The 17284-nt window shown below is 38.3% G+C and overlaps 1 protein-coding gene across 5 annotated transcripts in view; it reads left to right on the forward strand.

Annotated features, from left to right (window-relative positions):
- Positions 1-17284, forward strand: part of RhoGAPp190 (Rho GTPase-activating protein 190) — a 377159-nt gene that overhangs the window by 168394 nt on the left and 191481 nt on the right. For all 5 annotated transcript variants that reach the window (XM_067782351.1, XM_067782350.1, XM_067782353.1 and 2 more), the window contains 2 exons: positions 2266-2444; positions 2506-2748. In XM_067782351.1, the coding sequence (XP_067638452.1) occupies positions 2266-2444; positions 2506-2748 (422 nt within the window). The remainder of the gene's footprint in view (positions 1-2265; positions 2445-2505; positions 2749-17284) is intronic.

Raw genomic sequence — 17284 nt, forward strand, 5'->3', positions numbered from 1 at the left:
CGCAGGGTTGCGTTTCCTTTAAGTGACGTAAGTCATTTAAACAAACAACAAATAAATTAAATTATAAGTTTGCGCACTTTAATATATATATATTTGTGATCGGGACAACTCCCTCTTTCATTTGATACCAAGTTTTACCCCGAACTCGGGGGGTGCTATTCTAAAATTTTCCCAAAATTTCCAATAAAAATTAATAATTGTACTAAGACATTGCCCTGTTCGATTATATTTTCTCAACATCCTCCAAACTGTTCAATTGTAATTATTGCGCTTTGATATGAAACTTCTCAAATATTGAACTGTCAAATCTACATACATACATATGTAGCGACCGAAACAGCACATTTTACGTTTATTACCAGATGGCAACCTCATTAATTAGAAATCAGTTGGCATTAATGTTTTGACACTTTCTCTTGTCTTTCTGCTGGCCGCTTCAATGCCACGAACAGTGCAGCAACTTTATCTTCAGCACTCCAGTTGTTCACTGCTGCGGTCTTCTCAAACTGAATCTTAAATACCTGGAAAGGAACAGAACCGACAAAGGATGTTGTTTTTACCTTTGGATTACTCGCTGGAACAGCTGGGCGATTTAGTTGCAACTGCTCCATACGACCTTTTAACGCTTCTATCTCGGCATTTTGGCAATTTTTTCCTCGAGTTGTAAAATTTTTGCATCCTGCGGAAATTTGTGCCGACATTTCAGATATACGTGCCTCTTGCGCTTTCAGTTGATATGCTATATATGTCTTCTGTTCCTCTAATTGTGCTTCAATCTTCGATGTTATGCATGTCTCCTGTGATTCCAGTTGAGTTCACATTTGCGACGACATTTCTGAAATGCGTGCCTCCTGTGCTTCCATCTTGGATGTTACTGTCGATTTTTGTGCAGGTATTGCAGCCAAAATCGTGTTCAAGTCTGTGCTCGTAATTGTCTGCGATGTTTCGTTTTTCTCTTCAATTTTTGTTGTTGTCTCGTCCCCATCAGGATGAAAGACATCATCGTCCACATTAATTCCTTCCGACTCCATAGCGTCTCGTAGCCGTGCTTGAAGTCGATTGTATCGGTTGTATTCAATCCACGGACTTCCAACTCCTTTTTCAGTTGCTGGATCCTTAATTCACTTAACTTCGCCATGTTCTTGTTGTGCTCTGCAATTTTGGAATTTATTCAACAGTTCCTCTTCTGACACCAATTGTAAAGAATTTACTGAAATTTCGCTTATTCCAAATCTTCTGCTAACGTTCGAATCACTAAACTGTTGAGTAAATAACTCCAATATTGAATAATGCAAAAATTGTCTTTATTAGACTACTTGACAATAACACTTATACTTCGCAACTTAGGGCTTGCTTAAATCAAACTGATTTGATTGCCTCAACTGTTGCTGCTTTTATACTGTGTGGTTTCCCCGTTGACATATTTCTAGGCGCTTCTATTTCTAGAATTTACTAGTTAGTTATCAGCTATAAAATTACTCAGCTATAACTACAGATGCACGATTTTATAGCTTCTCGCAAAGACCATGGGCGTGTATATGTGAGTAATACTTCCACCGATGATTGCATACTTTTGTGAGTATCTCAGATATATGCATGTGTTTGTGCGTATCTCTCCGCTGCTTGTATGTACATATGTGTAGACATAATGATTGATTTGTTTATGCACATACAAGTGACTGCTAAGTATCGGCTTAGAGATGATAGTATCCCTTAGTGTTGCTAATTTTCGTCACAATATGTATATCTTGGCCTAGAGCTCAAACATACCTTGATTATATTATTCAGTATGTGTCTTTTATGCTTCAAGTTCCGGGCAAAGCAATATGAACATTTAGAAAAATGTGGTTTCAATTGGAAAAATATTTTCTGAGAGGGGTGTTCCTCGGCAGTGGTTTGGCAAACACTCCGAGTGAATTTCTGCCATGAAAAGCTTCTCAGAGAAAATTCATCTTATTTACAACTGCCGTTCGGAGTCGGCATTAAACATATGGCTGCCGTCCGGCCAGTTTGTAGGTATACTTAAAAGAAGCAGACACAAATTAACAGAGAAGCTCGGCCTAAATCTCGGAGGTAAATCGCTCCAAGTATTTATTTATTACTACTATTATGAAAAACCAATTAAAGTTCAATTTGGTTCATGCTTAGGTCTTTAGAAGTAAAGGGAAACGGTAAATTTAAGTTTAATGAAATCCATTTGAAAAAAAAAAAAAATTTTTTTTTGACAAATATGCTTATAATTTTTACTTTTTGTATAAATTATAGTATTTTGGCAGTACAAAACTCTAACATTCCTCTGCAAATAATAGCTGTAACTGAAAGTGGTGGAGCTAATGCATTTTTCAACAGTGAAATTTGTCAATTCTTGATAACGGAAGGTAACTCGTTGGCTGATACATGCAAGGGAAACTTCATGACATTCTCAGCAGAACAATATGTGAAGTGTAAGTGGAAACCATTTTATAAATATTCAGCTTAATTAGTTTAATTTATTATATTTTTTAGTCGCTTTCTATACACCTTTCTTGAAAAATGTTTGGGAAAGTAAGTACGAAGTGGAGAATTTACATGTGGAGGAGTCAATAACTTTGGACTCCGGAGAAGGAACTTTAGAAAATTCAGTAAATCAACTACCTCGACCTCCCCCTCGGCATGAAAGTTATATGCTGTCCAGTACAATGGGCACGGATGGATCAGGAAGTGAAAATTATGAAATGCTCCCAACCCGATCTCTGAATTCTCTAAATGGTAAGCTCTCTCTATCTTTACAATATTTGATTCCCCATCTTAAATTAATGAAATAGTGTATACTATGTGGATATACGACAGTTTTCGTAAGAAGTATTTGGTATTACCAAAAGTAATTCTTTGTATTTAATGTGTACACCACACTGGAGATCCGCTTATATATTAAAGTAAACTCTTCTGTTTCAAAAAACGTTAGTTCGATTTTAGCCTAAAGTTGGACATTATGAATTCGTCAGAAATTTTGTCAAACAATACGAAAATTTGTGGTTCCTAATCTAACGAAAGATCCCAATTAAATAAATTTTTATAATAAAATAATTAAATAATGTGGAGTGAGACTTTTGAATCTAATCAATACTTTCGTTCAGTAATACATTCAACTGTTGTTGTTGTGTTAACAGCGCTTCGCCCTATTGAATGGGCACGACCAATCACAAACCGTCATCACAGTCCTCTAACGGTAGTCCATGGGAACTGGCAGTTTCAACAGGGGCGAACTATAGGGAGATTGGTGTTAGAGGCGTAGGTTCCGCGTTACAACCGAAAAGATGGTTGTTGTCATGTTGGGCAAGTAAGAGTTTAACCTGTTACAGCATCCGGAACCAGGTTGGGCCCGGGTGACTCGTGTCTCCCTTAGTAGTGTGCTTTCTTCATCTGCAAGATTGGATATTGATTTCCCCTTTTGCGAGTTCAGGGTGTTTGTCTTTATGAACGGAGTTCGCCGGGCAATTCCTGGACGCCTTTTCGTGGATATCACTGAGGACCTTTTTGCGTTTTTCTTCTACATAGGGCCGAGTTCTCAGGTATCGTATTTCCTCATAATGCTTGCGGAGATGAGTTCTTAAGCCTCAGTGGGCCATCTTCAATCAGATGTCTGTTAGAATGCCTAGGTTTCTGGCTATTCAACAGAAACTGTTTGTTCAGCATTTCATTTCTCTCCATAATGGCGAGTACGCTCGCCTCACTGTGTAGATAGTGTTCTGGGGACATAAGAAGACAGCCCGTAGTGATTCTGGGAGCTGTGTTTTGACAGGTCTGTATTTTCTTCCTGTGAGTAACCTCTGGGCTTGGTGGTCATTCGGGGACGTGTAGCATGCAAGCGGCCGGCTAATTGCTTTGTAAGTGGTAATGAGCGTCTCCTTATCTTAAATCGCTCTCGAGATAGGGGGGCTTGTACCTTAATGGGGCTTGTTACCAGAACGTATCCGATCCGCCAAAGGACCAAAGCCTTCGGGGAGTGCTTTATTGCTACAACAACAACAACAAGACGCAAGTGTGCGGTGAAATAGGGAAGCAGAATGGCTTCTTGGCTACTGCCGATAGGAGAGATATCTGGCGATAAGATTCTCCTACGTTAGCTGGTTTCCCAGGCTTTAGTAGTGGTACCACCCTCGCCATTTTTCGGAGATAACAAAGTTGGACAAAAGCAGTCTGAAGACATTTGTTATATATTTAAATCCCTCTTTGTCAACTTTTTCAAGCATCGGCATGGCTATATCGTCTGGGCTTTGATGGTTTAGCATGATCGATCGCATCTTCAATCTGTTGTTGTTGTTGTTGTAGCGATAAGGTTACTCCCCGAATACATTTCCGGTACGCTTGGGGTCGCCAGAGCCTCGGCTGTTAGTGAAACTGGATTCGCCTCGGATAGGTGAGGTTGACAATTGGGTTTGGAGAAGCTATATATTGCGCTGGCAATCTGAAGGGTTGCGCTACACAGCCTCTTGAATCTGGTATTTTAGTCGCCTCTTACGACCCAGCGGGTTAGGGAGTCAGAATATACCCGCGGCATCTTCAACATCTTTGGCTGTGATGTTAATAAGGGACGCGCTATGTTTATGTTTGTGTTCGCGTCTGGTGGCCCGCCGTCCAGCTTTTCCAACCGTGGAACGCATTACGTATTGTCGTCAGAGTATGCTCTCGCATGTCTTCGCATCCGAAGCGCTTTATTGCCAAAGGCGATGAATATTTTTTCGTTGTGCTTACTCGGGTTTGATAAGACTTTACGGTAGGCCATAGCTTTTCTACACCGGTTATTTAACCTTGTGTTTGTAAAGTATTTTATACTTTATGTTTTTAAAAAATTTTCATCAATTTAATTTTTGTAAATGAAAATTTTTGAAGCTTAAAAAAACAAAACTTTTCAGTTGCTAAGTTTTGGATTTGATAAAATAAATATTTTTTTATAAATGGCGATTCGTTTATACAGAATTGTTAGCAGAGTTTGCATCATTACAAAACTGCACAATTAATTATGTAGTTTTCGACTTTACGATGCACACTACCAAAACAAAATAATAAAATACTTGGCGAAGCTCGAATTGGCTTTGTGTATTGTATTTGTGCGGCACAATATTACACAAAACTCGTAATGTGCATTGACATAAACAAAACAGGCAACTTAGTGTGCATGCACAAATGCGAACACAATCGTTCACACTACGAAGGAGTTTTGTGTTTCACTATATGCTCGCAGTCAGGGAAAGAATTTCGGTTTTGATTGCGAAGGTTTATTTGTTAACCGATTTGCTTTAAATGTAGTACATGGTAGGTTTTCGCTTATCTTATAGCGTTTTCTTTTCTGAAATAAATTGTTGCCTAAGTAAATGGTAAAGCCTTAATAGTGTTACTCCTACCCCAGAAAATTGTCAACATTTATAGTGCATACAAAGAAAATTTCATCTCACCATATTCACTCATATCACAAATCACACAAGAAGATTGCGCATTGTAGTTCTTGTTTTTTTCTCTCTTTCTGTCATTCGCTCAAACAGTCAACTGTGACGTAGTTGCGCAGAACGAATCAATTTTGAATTCGTCAATGCGCAATCTGGTAGGTGATCTGTGCACTCATATTAACAGAGTATATGTGGAACTCAAGAGCAAATTGAGAGTTTCACAGAGTTGCACTGCCACACCGCCATTTTATACAGGGTAGAAGTGTAACGCTTTTGCGTTGCGAACAGGCAACAATTTTCACAAAAGAACGTAATACCCCGTAAAGGCGTTTCCTGTTTTTTAGAATAGAACAACAACCCTTGCGCGGCGTACAAAAAGCGTAGCACTATAGCCAGAAAAGAAAACGCTATTAATATTAAGAAAACTTGTTTCCTGAACCAGGGACAACAACCCATTCCATAAAAAATTAAATATTGAGCGATTTGCTCGAAATTCGGCACATGTGTAGACTTTCGCTAAAGTTAATACTAAGAAATCCTGTTTTTCGGAAAGTGTACCAGTGTGATGGATCGGGCGCTTCGGGATATTCATACCTGGGCATCTAATGTTGGGTTGAAAGTCAATGCGGAGAAGACGGATAATGTCTTGTTTACAAAGAGGTACAAGGTCCCAAATTGGACCGGGCCTAAGTTAGGAGGGGTGACCTTACAGGGGAAACCTTGCACAAAATATCTAGGAATAATCCTAGACAGTAAGCTGTCATGAAAGCTCAACGTACTATGCATGTAAAAGAATGCTGGGGTGTACGTGGGGCTTATCGCCCTCTCTTTCTCATTGGGTTTTTACAGCGATTGTAAGCCCTATTCTATTCTATGGAGTTCTTGTTTGGTGGAAAGTTACACAAAAAACAACATACCTCAAAAATTAGAGGGGGTATGCAGACTATCGATGCTTAGCATTCGAGGGAGATCTGAAGGCCAAAATAGAGGTGGACGGTTGGCGCAAGGGTGCGCAAATGGCGGACGAGGTGATACATGTGTACACAGATGGTTCCAAAGTAGTGGAAGGAGAAGGTCTGCGGTATACTGTGCTGATCCGGAAATAAGCAGACCCTACAGGCTGCCGGATTACTGTAGCGTTTTCAAAGCGGAAATATTAGCCGTAACCAAAGCAATAGAAACCCTGGAAGAGAATAGCTTAAGCTGGAACCATGTTAACTTTTATATTGACAGTCAAGCAGCAATTAAGGCAATAATCTCGCATAGCACAGCATCTAAATGCGTGTTAGAGTGTAATCAGTCTCTGGAGAGAATCGGGTCAGGGAGAAGCATACATCTATATTGGGTCCCAGGCCATATTGGAATAGATGGGAATGAAAAAGCGGACGAACTAGCTAAAAAGGATGCATCCCTTGAAGCTTGCTCCGTAGACGTGCCAATTAGACTGGGCGAGATCAAGCGAAGGCGAGAGGTGCACATGTTCCACCAAGCGGGGAAGGCGTGGGTTCAAGGGCGGGGCTGTAAAGTGTCGAAGATTATGTGTAGGTTTTACAACCTTAGACTAACAAAGTTGTTTCTATCATTAAAAAGAGAGGACTGTAGACTCATGACGGGTATTCTGACTGGACACTGCCTTCTGGCGTTACATGCCTTTAAATTAGGCTTGGTCAGTGATAGCAGATGTAGGAAGTTCGAGTTGGAGGAGGAAACGATCGAACACGTTCTGTGCTCGTGCCCTGCACTTGCCAGGCTAACTAAGACTCCAGCTATTAGGAGTGATACAGCTGTCAGATCTAGAAGCAGCAAGTGGCTTAAGTCCTAGGAAGCTTCTAGTATTTGCCAAGAGGACGGACTTATTTTATAACATAGGTCCTGGTTTTTGAAAGGGTTTTGTTGTTAAAACAAACTTCTGGTAACACTACGGACTCAATCAGTCTATGTGAGGTCCTCATGGACCGGCCAGTTCAACCAAACCTAAGCTGTCCTATCTTTCAAGTTGGATCAAACTGCACACGGCGTGCAAATTTGATTGAAATCGGTTGATTAGCTTAGGAGTCCATCGCGGACAAACAACGTGACACGAAATTTATATATATTAAGATTACAACTGGAGAACAATTATTCTGGTTTTGTCAATAGCGTTGGGCCCTTTTTTTTTGGTGCGAAGAAAAATATGTGGTCTGCAGCACTGGTTGCATAGGAAAAATTTTAATTTATATCACTTCTTAGCATATACAAAATGAAGAAATGTTGCATATACGAAAGGGGTATAACAGCTGGTATAAAAACAGTCAAAGCAGCAGGAATAATAACAGTCGAAATAGTTCTATTAGCTAAAATACAGGCATGCTTAACCAACGAACCGATATCATTTCGTTACGATAATCAACGTTAATAAACGAAACGAAATGACTTTGTTTCGTTTATTAACGTTAATTATCGTAACGAAATGATATCGGTTCGTTGGTTAAGCATGCCTGCTAAAATATTAATAAATCGAGGATTTTAAAAATTTTGAATAAAGGAAAGAAAAAATTATTGAAATCGGTCAACCCGTTTTTGAGTATTAGCTAAAATATTTTTCAAAAATAAATTTTGCTGCAAACGATCCCTAAATCAGATCGAAAATAACAGAAAAAATTATTAGAATCGGTATAGCCGTTTTTCAGCTTTGAACGTACTAACGCAAACAAATTCATTTTTATACATATATATATATATAGATTTGCTTTCAATTTGATACATATGCATGTAGCTTTTTGCCTAGGTTAAAATTTATAACACTGCTTTTCCCTGAAGTGGACCAGAGACCGACCTATTCCAAAAAATATTATTTATTGAGCATTTTCTTGAAATTTGGTACATATGAAAGCTACCTATATACCAACTTCCCAGCAAATCGCTAAAGAAATAAACCTTCGCCATCTAAACTAAAACTCTTGCCTTAATTGCCTGCGTAGTGAAACTCAAAACTCCTTCATAGTGGGCCCGAATTGTGCGTACATTTGCATGCACACTAAGTTTCATGTTTTGTATATTTCAATGCACACTACGAGTTTTGTGAAATATTATGCAATTTTAAAATATTTTTCATTCGAAAGTTAATGTATCGTCGGGAGCAAAGTGTGCCCTAAATGTGATTGTTCTTGAAAATCATTTATTATTCGTATTTTTAAAAACTTTTCAGTCATCTTTTCATCATATTTGATATTATTGGAAGATTGTACTTTACTTGTTTTGGAATAATATTTGATTACCTTTCCATAGTATTTTATATGTAATCATCTTATTTCATCAAGGGATGAAACTATACAGTAGTGAGCCACATATTTGAACTCTAGGTAATTGGCAATAACTAACTTGACCGATATAAACACCCGACTGCATCATCCAACATTGTCTATGATCATAAACTGCTTAGAATATGATAACGAAGTCACAGAAGGCTAGCACAAATAACAATTTTACTATATCTCATATCATTCTTTAAATATATGTAACTTTAAGGTTTTGCCAATCGTAACTCATGGGAGATGTTGAGGCCGTGTCCAGGATGCCGATCAAGTTTAACTTACCTGCGGTTCAAACAGCTCACAACTTCCGTCTCCGGTTCCATCCAGTATGTGTTTCCTGGGTAGCCACATTTAGAAAAATGGTAGGGGACATCTTAGGTTAGGAGTATATACATTGTTTTTTAGTCTTGAACATGTTTTGTATACATTTTCTGAATTTTGTGATTGAATGAATGTGTATATATGAAGAAAGATCAGATTTTCAAAGAGAAGTATAATTCTAACAAGTATAGAATTCTTTATTTAGACAATAAAGATAATCTGAAAAGATTAAAAAAGGTTGATTGAAAAATGAAAAATAATAGATTTTTGATCTCCTAATGTAAACAAATTCGATAAAAAAATGATTCCAAAATCTGATTGAAAAATTGTTTTTGGTTTTTGATCATGAAAGTAAACAAATTTTATTATTCCCTTTGTTTATTTTTATAAAATCTTAAAATTTAATAAAAGTTATTCAAAAATGATTTCAAAAAGTGATGGAAAATGGTTTTCAGTTGTTAACCATAAAAAGTAATCATATTTTATTATTTATTTCGTTCAATTGCATGAAAACTCAATATTTAGTCACGAAGAGTAATCAAATTCGAAAATTGATCATCCAAATGCTGTGTGGGAAGTATTTTATTATTTTGTGCTTCGTAGTGTGCATCGTAAAGTCGAATACTACACAATTGAATTGTGCTGATATACAATCTGATTGTGAGCTTGATAAACGAATGTGGCTCTGTGTTGTGAATGTTATGCTAATGCAGAAACAAATCAAAGCCTAAACGTTCATGTTTAAAACACATTTTTTATGAGAAATAACTGCAGAACACATTTAAAGTGAAATTAAAACAAATTATATTAGAAAACGCGTTAAAAAGTTGCAAACTACAAAAAGCAAAGCAGCGACATTAAAACAATCCGCTGTGTGTGTGCGTGTGTTTGCAAGCACTCAAATACAAGAATCTACAATCCCATAGAAGTCGCAAATAATAAAAAGCTAACGTATTTGAAAACGTTTTATAACCAAAAGTATAAGAATCTATACATATAATAAAATTCTAGCAGTCGATGTCTGTGCGTTAAAGATATTTCAGAAAAATGTATGGGAGAGATCCGTTTTGGCTCCCTTGAGACCAAATTAGCAGTTTTTAAAATTTTTTCTGTCTGTATGTTTGTACAACATCAAAAATTTTAGAAATAAGGTTTTTCAATTAGAAAAAAAATTTTCTAAGCGGGGTCGCCCCTCGGCAGTGTTTGGCAAGCGCTCCGGGTGTATTTCTGCCATGAAAAGCTCTCAGTGAAAACTCATCTACCTTGCAGATGCCGTTCGGAGTCGGCATAAAATCATGTTGGTCCCGTCCGGCCAATTTGTAGGGAAAATCAAGAGGAGCACGACGCAAATTGGAAGAGAAAATCGGCCTTAGATCTCTTCGGAGGTTATCGCGCCTTACATTTATTTTATTTATTTATGTTTGTACTCGCATCACTCAGAAACCACTGCATGGAACTGAGTGCAACTTTCAGTGTTGCATCAGCCGAGATCTAACTAAAATTTAGAATATATTTCAAACCCTAGATCTCTAGGGTTTTGAAATTGAAAACGTCGACCCGGGCATTTTTCAAACGCATTTGTACAATATGAAAGCTGCTGCTGAGGGCTTTAACACATTTTTAAAAATTTTCAGATACCCTAATCCTTTTCAGAGATATTCGCCAAAATGTGGTTCAGGGGTATTATTATAAATTAAACTATAATGGTGTGCGCATGGCGCACGGATTTTGTTTTTGCCGAGTTTTTGATAGGCGGAGGTTTGTTAAGCGTTGAGATCTAAAACTGCTCAGCTGCAGAACAAAAATTATCAGAGGAGTTTTATACATAACAGTTGGAAATAATACATATACTTACTACATTGTTAAATAAGAGAACATTTTATATAGATTTTTTTATATGTTTTTTATTTTTTTTATTTTGTTACGAGTTAGGATAGCATAGGACAGTTTTCTTTATGGTAAAAAGTGGATCTGTTATATCAAATGAGTTCGAATGAGAGTTAAAATCATGACACAAACACCGAAAAGGTTCATTTACTTCGAAATTAGTTCTATATTGCCTCAAAAGAAGAGGTTCGTGATGGCACGTTAAAGTTTACTTCGTTTAAGAGAATTGGGCTAGAAATCAATCCATCCAGTAGTTTAGCCATAACTATTACGCCTAGCATTTCTCTACGACTTACAAGAGTTGCAAGATTGATAATCATCAACCGACTAGTATAAGGGGGAATATTATAAGCAGAGTTCCACTGAAAATTTCTTAAAGAGGAAAGTAGACAAGTAGATCAAGTCTATCTGCATGAACTTGATATTTAGGATTCCTGACTATTGATCCGTATTCAAGTATCGATCTAACTAAAGTGGTGAAAAGTGCTTTAGTTTCACAAGGGTCACTAAATTCTTTGAACCACCGTTTCACGAATGAAAGAACACCTCTAGCCTTATTGACAGTACCATTAATATGAAGGTTGAAACTACGTTTAGTATCTATCGTGACTCCCAAGTCCACAAAATAGTTTACTGATAGAAGACAAAAATTATTAATTTCGTAAGAGGCTACTGGCATAAATCTTAGAGAGAGGCACATGAATTTCCATTTATTGAGGTTCAGCGGTATTGAATTCACGTTGCACCAAGTAACTAAGCAGTTTAAATCCGCTTGAAGCAAGGGGCGTTCTACGATAGACGTATAAGACCTAAAAAGTTTTACATCATCGGCATACATTAAGATTTTGGAATATTTTATAGTGGTACAAATATCATTAATAAATAGCAAGAACAGAATTGGACCAAGATGACTGCCCTGTGGGACGCCAGACGGAACATCGATGACATTTGAAAGAGTATTTTTTTAAATAAATTTTTGCGTTCGACCACAGAGATACGACGAGATCCACTGGGTGAGACCAGGTTGGAAGCCAAGCCGATCCAGCTTGTAGATAAGTAAGGAGTGGGATACTTTGTCAAATACTTTACTGAAATCGGTATTAATAACATCGGTGTGAAGATTTTCTCTAAATCTTTTAGAAACTTGAGTTGTGAATTCAAGTAGATTAGTAATGGTAGATTTGCCTTTACAGAATCCATGTTGCGGTTCTGCAATCGAAATAGAAATAGAAAAAGTTAGCTGGTTGGTAACTATAGCTTCAATCAACTTTGGAATGGCCGACAACTGGAATTCTTCGATAGTTTTCTACACACGGCCTACTGTTTTGTGGAGGGGTATGAGAAAAGATTCCTTCCAAGCAGAAGGAAAAAACTCCACGTTTTAGGGACAGATTGAATAAATCAGTTAGGGGCTGCTAAATGTGTTCAGCGCATTTTTTAGGAAAGCAAATGGGAATTAAATCAGGACCGTACTTATTTATTCATTACGCATTGGAATAACATCTCTTGTAGGAAAGCACAAGTTTTCCATTGCGAAATATCTATATTCCGAGGAACGTGTTCTATTGCATACATATTTCGTTCCTGATTGGGGTTGTGAATATTCAAACACACAGTGACGAGTACTTGGGATTCGAGGGGTTGATAAACGTAATTCACAGGTTTTGCAACCCAATTGTCAAACTCATCTACGCTCTGGACATCTCAAGTTCCTCATGGAACTAGGGGTTGGGTTCGGTATGGCTAGAAGGCTGCATGTGGTCATATTAAATCGTTCCCGAGATGATCGAGCTTGTTCCTCAGTGGTGCTTGTTTTCAGAACGTACCGGATCTGTATCCGAAAAATGACCATCAACATCGATAACCCACCCCTAAACCTTCGGGGAGTGTCTTTATCGCTACAACACCAACAACAGGACTTCTCATTGTTCAACTTTAAAATAAAAACTAACACTCAGCTACCGCAAACAGAGCTGTTTCAGCAGAAAAGTAGGAGTAGCATACTAAAAATCCTAAAATAGATAAAAAAAATAAATAAAATGTATTCAAGAGAAACTGTTTGCGTAAACTTTTCATGTTTCCACTTTTAAAATAAAATTACAGTACCTGTAATACGAGCCCACACAGAGCCTGCCTCTCATTCATAGGTCTGCTAACTGTATGGCGAATATACTTATAAAGATAGCGCCATGTGGACAGGACAAATTACAAACTACTCAGTAAATTATTTTCAGCATCAACATTGGACAACATTTTAGAATATATATGTACATACATATATTTATTTACGTGACTTGTAATTTTTAAGTTTTATAAAATTTTAGGAATTTGGTAGCTGTATAGTTCAGACGCTTTGCCCATACAATTTCACCTTAGTCAGATATTGAGTTGGGAAAATTATGGGAAGCACGCCTATACATCATCAATCTGAATGGAAATTTGGAAATGGGGGCTGTGCCACGCTTCCTAATAGGAAAAGGTTGAAGTCGCTATATCTCCGCAACTATCTGAAGCATCTTACCCATATTGAGGGAGTTCGGAAGGGAGTGATAGTGAAAATGGGATTGTGAGAGGGAGTCAAAGCAGGAGTGACACTGGATTGGTAGTGGCAGTGCAAGAGTAAGATGGAAAGAGAATAGACAGTGAAATGGAAGGGTTGCTAGAGGGATTGCTATAATACCCAGATCGGAAGTACTTAGAAATCAAATATAGAGGGAGAGAGTGATAAGGAGAGGGAGGGTCTATTTATAATACAGGTAAGCCAACAACGCCGTGGTCACGTAACTGAAGTTATAATATAAAATATTGTAACGAATTTACTGCAATTCCTCTTATTTGCAACCTTCCACTAACGTCCGAATTACTAAACTGTTGAATAAATAACTCCACTATTTAATAATACAAAATGGCCTTTATTAAAGTTCTTCACAGTAACACTTATACTTCGCTACTGATAGCTTGCTTAAATCAAACTGATTGCTGATTGCTCAGATTGCGCTCTTTTATACTCTTCGATTTCCTCGTTTCATACTTCTAGGCGTTTCCAGAGTTTACTTAGTTACTGCTATAAAATTATAACTACAGATGCACGTGTATAGCTTCCTATATGCGCGTGTATATGTGAGTGACACTTCCACAGATAATTGCCTACTTGCGTGTACGTACATATGTGTAGACATAATGATTGATTTATTTATGTAGATACAAATGACTGCCTGCTTTATTGTTGTTGTGGCTTCATTTACTTAGCATCAGACTAGTGATGTGAGTATCACTTAGTGTCACTAATATTTGTCACTCTACCCTCCAGCTAAGTCTGATCGTCCCGATCAGGCAAATCTCTCGATCTAACCGCTGCTAGCTTCTCCAAATGAACCACCCCTCTATTTCGTGGTTTCCCAATTGTTTGTATGCGGTAGATGACATCACTGATCCTCTTCACAACTCTGTACGGGCCTTCCCAACTGCACCAAAATTCGGATGGAACACCTTTCCGCCGGTGAGGGTTGTACAGCAGTACCAAATCACCCTCCCGGAAACCTTCCGACTTATTTTTCTTGTCGTACCTGTGTTTCATCTTACTGCTCATTACCCTGGGCCGTTCCCTCACACTCTGTTGTTTGGCCAATGAACTACTTCGTAGAGCTTGCGCTTGACGGATTGGCTTCGCATAATCAGTATCGTTCCCACGTTTCACAACACAAGTGCGCCCGGCTTGAAACTACCCTCGCATTCTTTCTGAGAAATTCGTTCCTTCGTTTTTATGCGTCCATTTGTTTTTATCAATGCCAATGTTTCTCTCGCAGGTACTTTTGATTTCGCTTTATTTGGCCCATTCGACTGATGGATCGACCTTTACCTTTGACTTTCGTGGTCTTTTTCGAGTCTTCTCCACCAGCACTCGCTTACTGCTGAACCCTTGTTCAAAACTGAAGTTAAGTGGCACGTCCTTGTTCTTATACTGCATACTCCTTCGCTGCATATCGATGTCATAGTCAACTAAGAAATCCACTTCCAATATGACTTCATCAACGATCTCTGCCACAACGAACTTGTGTAGAACCATGACCTCCCCAATTAAGACTTCACATACCACTTCTCCCTGGACTTGGTTATACTCGCCAGTAATGGTACGCAATCTGGCTCCAGGTAATGGCTTTACTCTCCTGTTGACCAAATCAGATCGGATTAAATAATGAGATGCGCCCGTATCTACAGTCAGTACACGCTCCTTGCCATCCACATTTCCTTTGACGGTGAGACAGCTCGATTTCTTTCCAGTTTGCGAGATAGGTGTCACACGACATTCAATAGCTCGGGCAAGTTCTCGATCTTTACATCTGACTCGCTCTGCTTATCTCCTCCAGCTTTACGTTTACGACCAGCCAAGTTGGAACTACCATGACCGGTGCTGCAATGCCGCGCAATGTGACTTGGGTTACCGCTCTTGAAACACTTCATAACTCCGGCATTTTTCTGTTGTAATCCCTTCAGTGCTTCCAAAATTGTGTCTACCCAATCTGGCCTGTCCACTTCCACGCGATGAGCTTTGTATGCTGGCTTACTCAAAAGTGACACTGTTTCCTGAGTCAGTGCATGGGATACCGTTTCAGCAAATGTTGGCTTTGGGTTCGCATATGTAGCTCGTTTCGTTTCGACATCCCGTATTCCATTTATAAAGCTCTAAATTTTAACCCTCTCGGTCCACGAGTGCATCTGCATTTGCGAGATGAGCCAATCTTTCAATAGCCGACGCAAACTCCTGCAAAGTCTCAATCTGTTTTTGAAAACGGGTTTGCAACTCAATTTTGTATATCTGTTTTCTATGCTCGCTTCCATAACGTCTCTCGACAGCGACCATCAATGCTTCATAACTGTTCCGTTCGTACTCTGGAATAGTCTGTAAGATTTCAGCTGCAGGACCTTTCAATGCCACGAACAGTGCAGCAACCTTATCTTCCGCATTCCAGTTGTTCACTGCTGATGTCTTCTCAAACTGAAGCTTGAAGTTGAAGTTGAATAAATAACTCCACTATTTAATAATGCAAAATGGCCTTTATTAAAGTTCTTCACAGTAACACTTATACGTCGCTACTGATAGCTTGCTTAAATCAAACTGATTGCTGATTGCTCAGATTGCGCTCTTTTATACTATTCGATTTCACCGTTTCATACTTCTAGGCGTTTCCAGAGTTTACTTAGTTACTGCTATAAAATTATATCTACAGATGCATGTGTATAGCTTCTTATATGCGCGTGTATATGTGAGTGACGCTTCCACAGATAATTGCCTACTTTTGGCAGCATCTCAGATAAGATATATGCATGTGTTTGTGCGTCTCTTCTCCGCTGCGTTTACCTACATATGTGTAGACATAATGATTGATTCGTTTATGGAGATACAAGTGACTGCCTGCTTTATTGTTGTTGTGGCTTCATTTACTTAGCATCAGACTAGTGATGTGAGTATCACTTAGTGTCACTAATATTCGTCACAATATGTTAACAAAAATTAACTCGTAAGTGCTGGACTTTGCATTTGGTCAGCGAAAATGAATATGAAGAATGTCATGGTTATTTTGTTGGAGGAAAAAGTTCTAAATTTCTTCTACCGTGTTATTAGTCAGGGACAGCGTTGTTTTGCTGATTTCTCTGCCGGTAAGCATGAAATACATTTAGAAAATTATGGGCACTCAAATGCTTGCACAACGCTAGTTAATAACTTTTACAATCCTAAACAGTCAAATCTAAACAAGAGTGGAAGCGGCTCGTTTTTCATCGCAGCAAACATCACTTTGCAACCGCTCAGTCGGTATGCAGTTTACACATTTTTGACAGATAAATGCCGCTGCCGCTCTTCTTTAAGTTTGACCAAAAGTTTGTCAAAGTTTAAGGGCCGATTTCACCAACTCGACTTAGGCTAAAACTTAGTTGCAACTAAAATTAGCCCAGATTTGAGGCAAAGTTTTTTTTATCAGATTCACCAACTTAGCTAATAAACCCAATTGACTTACAAAAACCATATCAGCTGTTTTATACATAGTAGTATTTTTGGCTACGTTTTAATTGCACGCCACTCAGTGAATTCACACAATAGCGGGGTTGCTATATTTGCATAATGAAGTAAATACTGCCCTTTAATTCGACTCAAAATTTGTACCACAGAGTGTTGTTGAAAGTCGAGAATAAGCCAGCTGACAGGTAGGCTAATTTGTGACTCAGCTAAGCATTGGCGATGAAACAGAAAAGTTTAAAAATATGACTTGGTTAAGTCGAGTTGGTGAAATCGGCCCTAAGTGCCAGTTATACTTGCATATAGCATTGCATGACAAAGCAATACATAGCGTGTGAAACATA

Source organism: Eurosta solidaginis, chromosome 4 (assembly GCF_040869045.1).
Source record: "Eurosta solidaginis isolate ZX-2024a chromosome 4, ASM4086904v1, whole genome shotgun sequence".
In the NCBI taxonomy this organism is placed as follows: domain Eukaryota; kingdom Metazoa; phylum Arthropoda; class Insecta; order Diptera; family Tephritidae; genus Eurosta; species Eurosta solidaginis.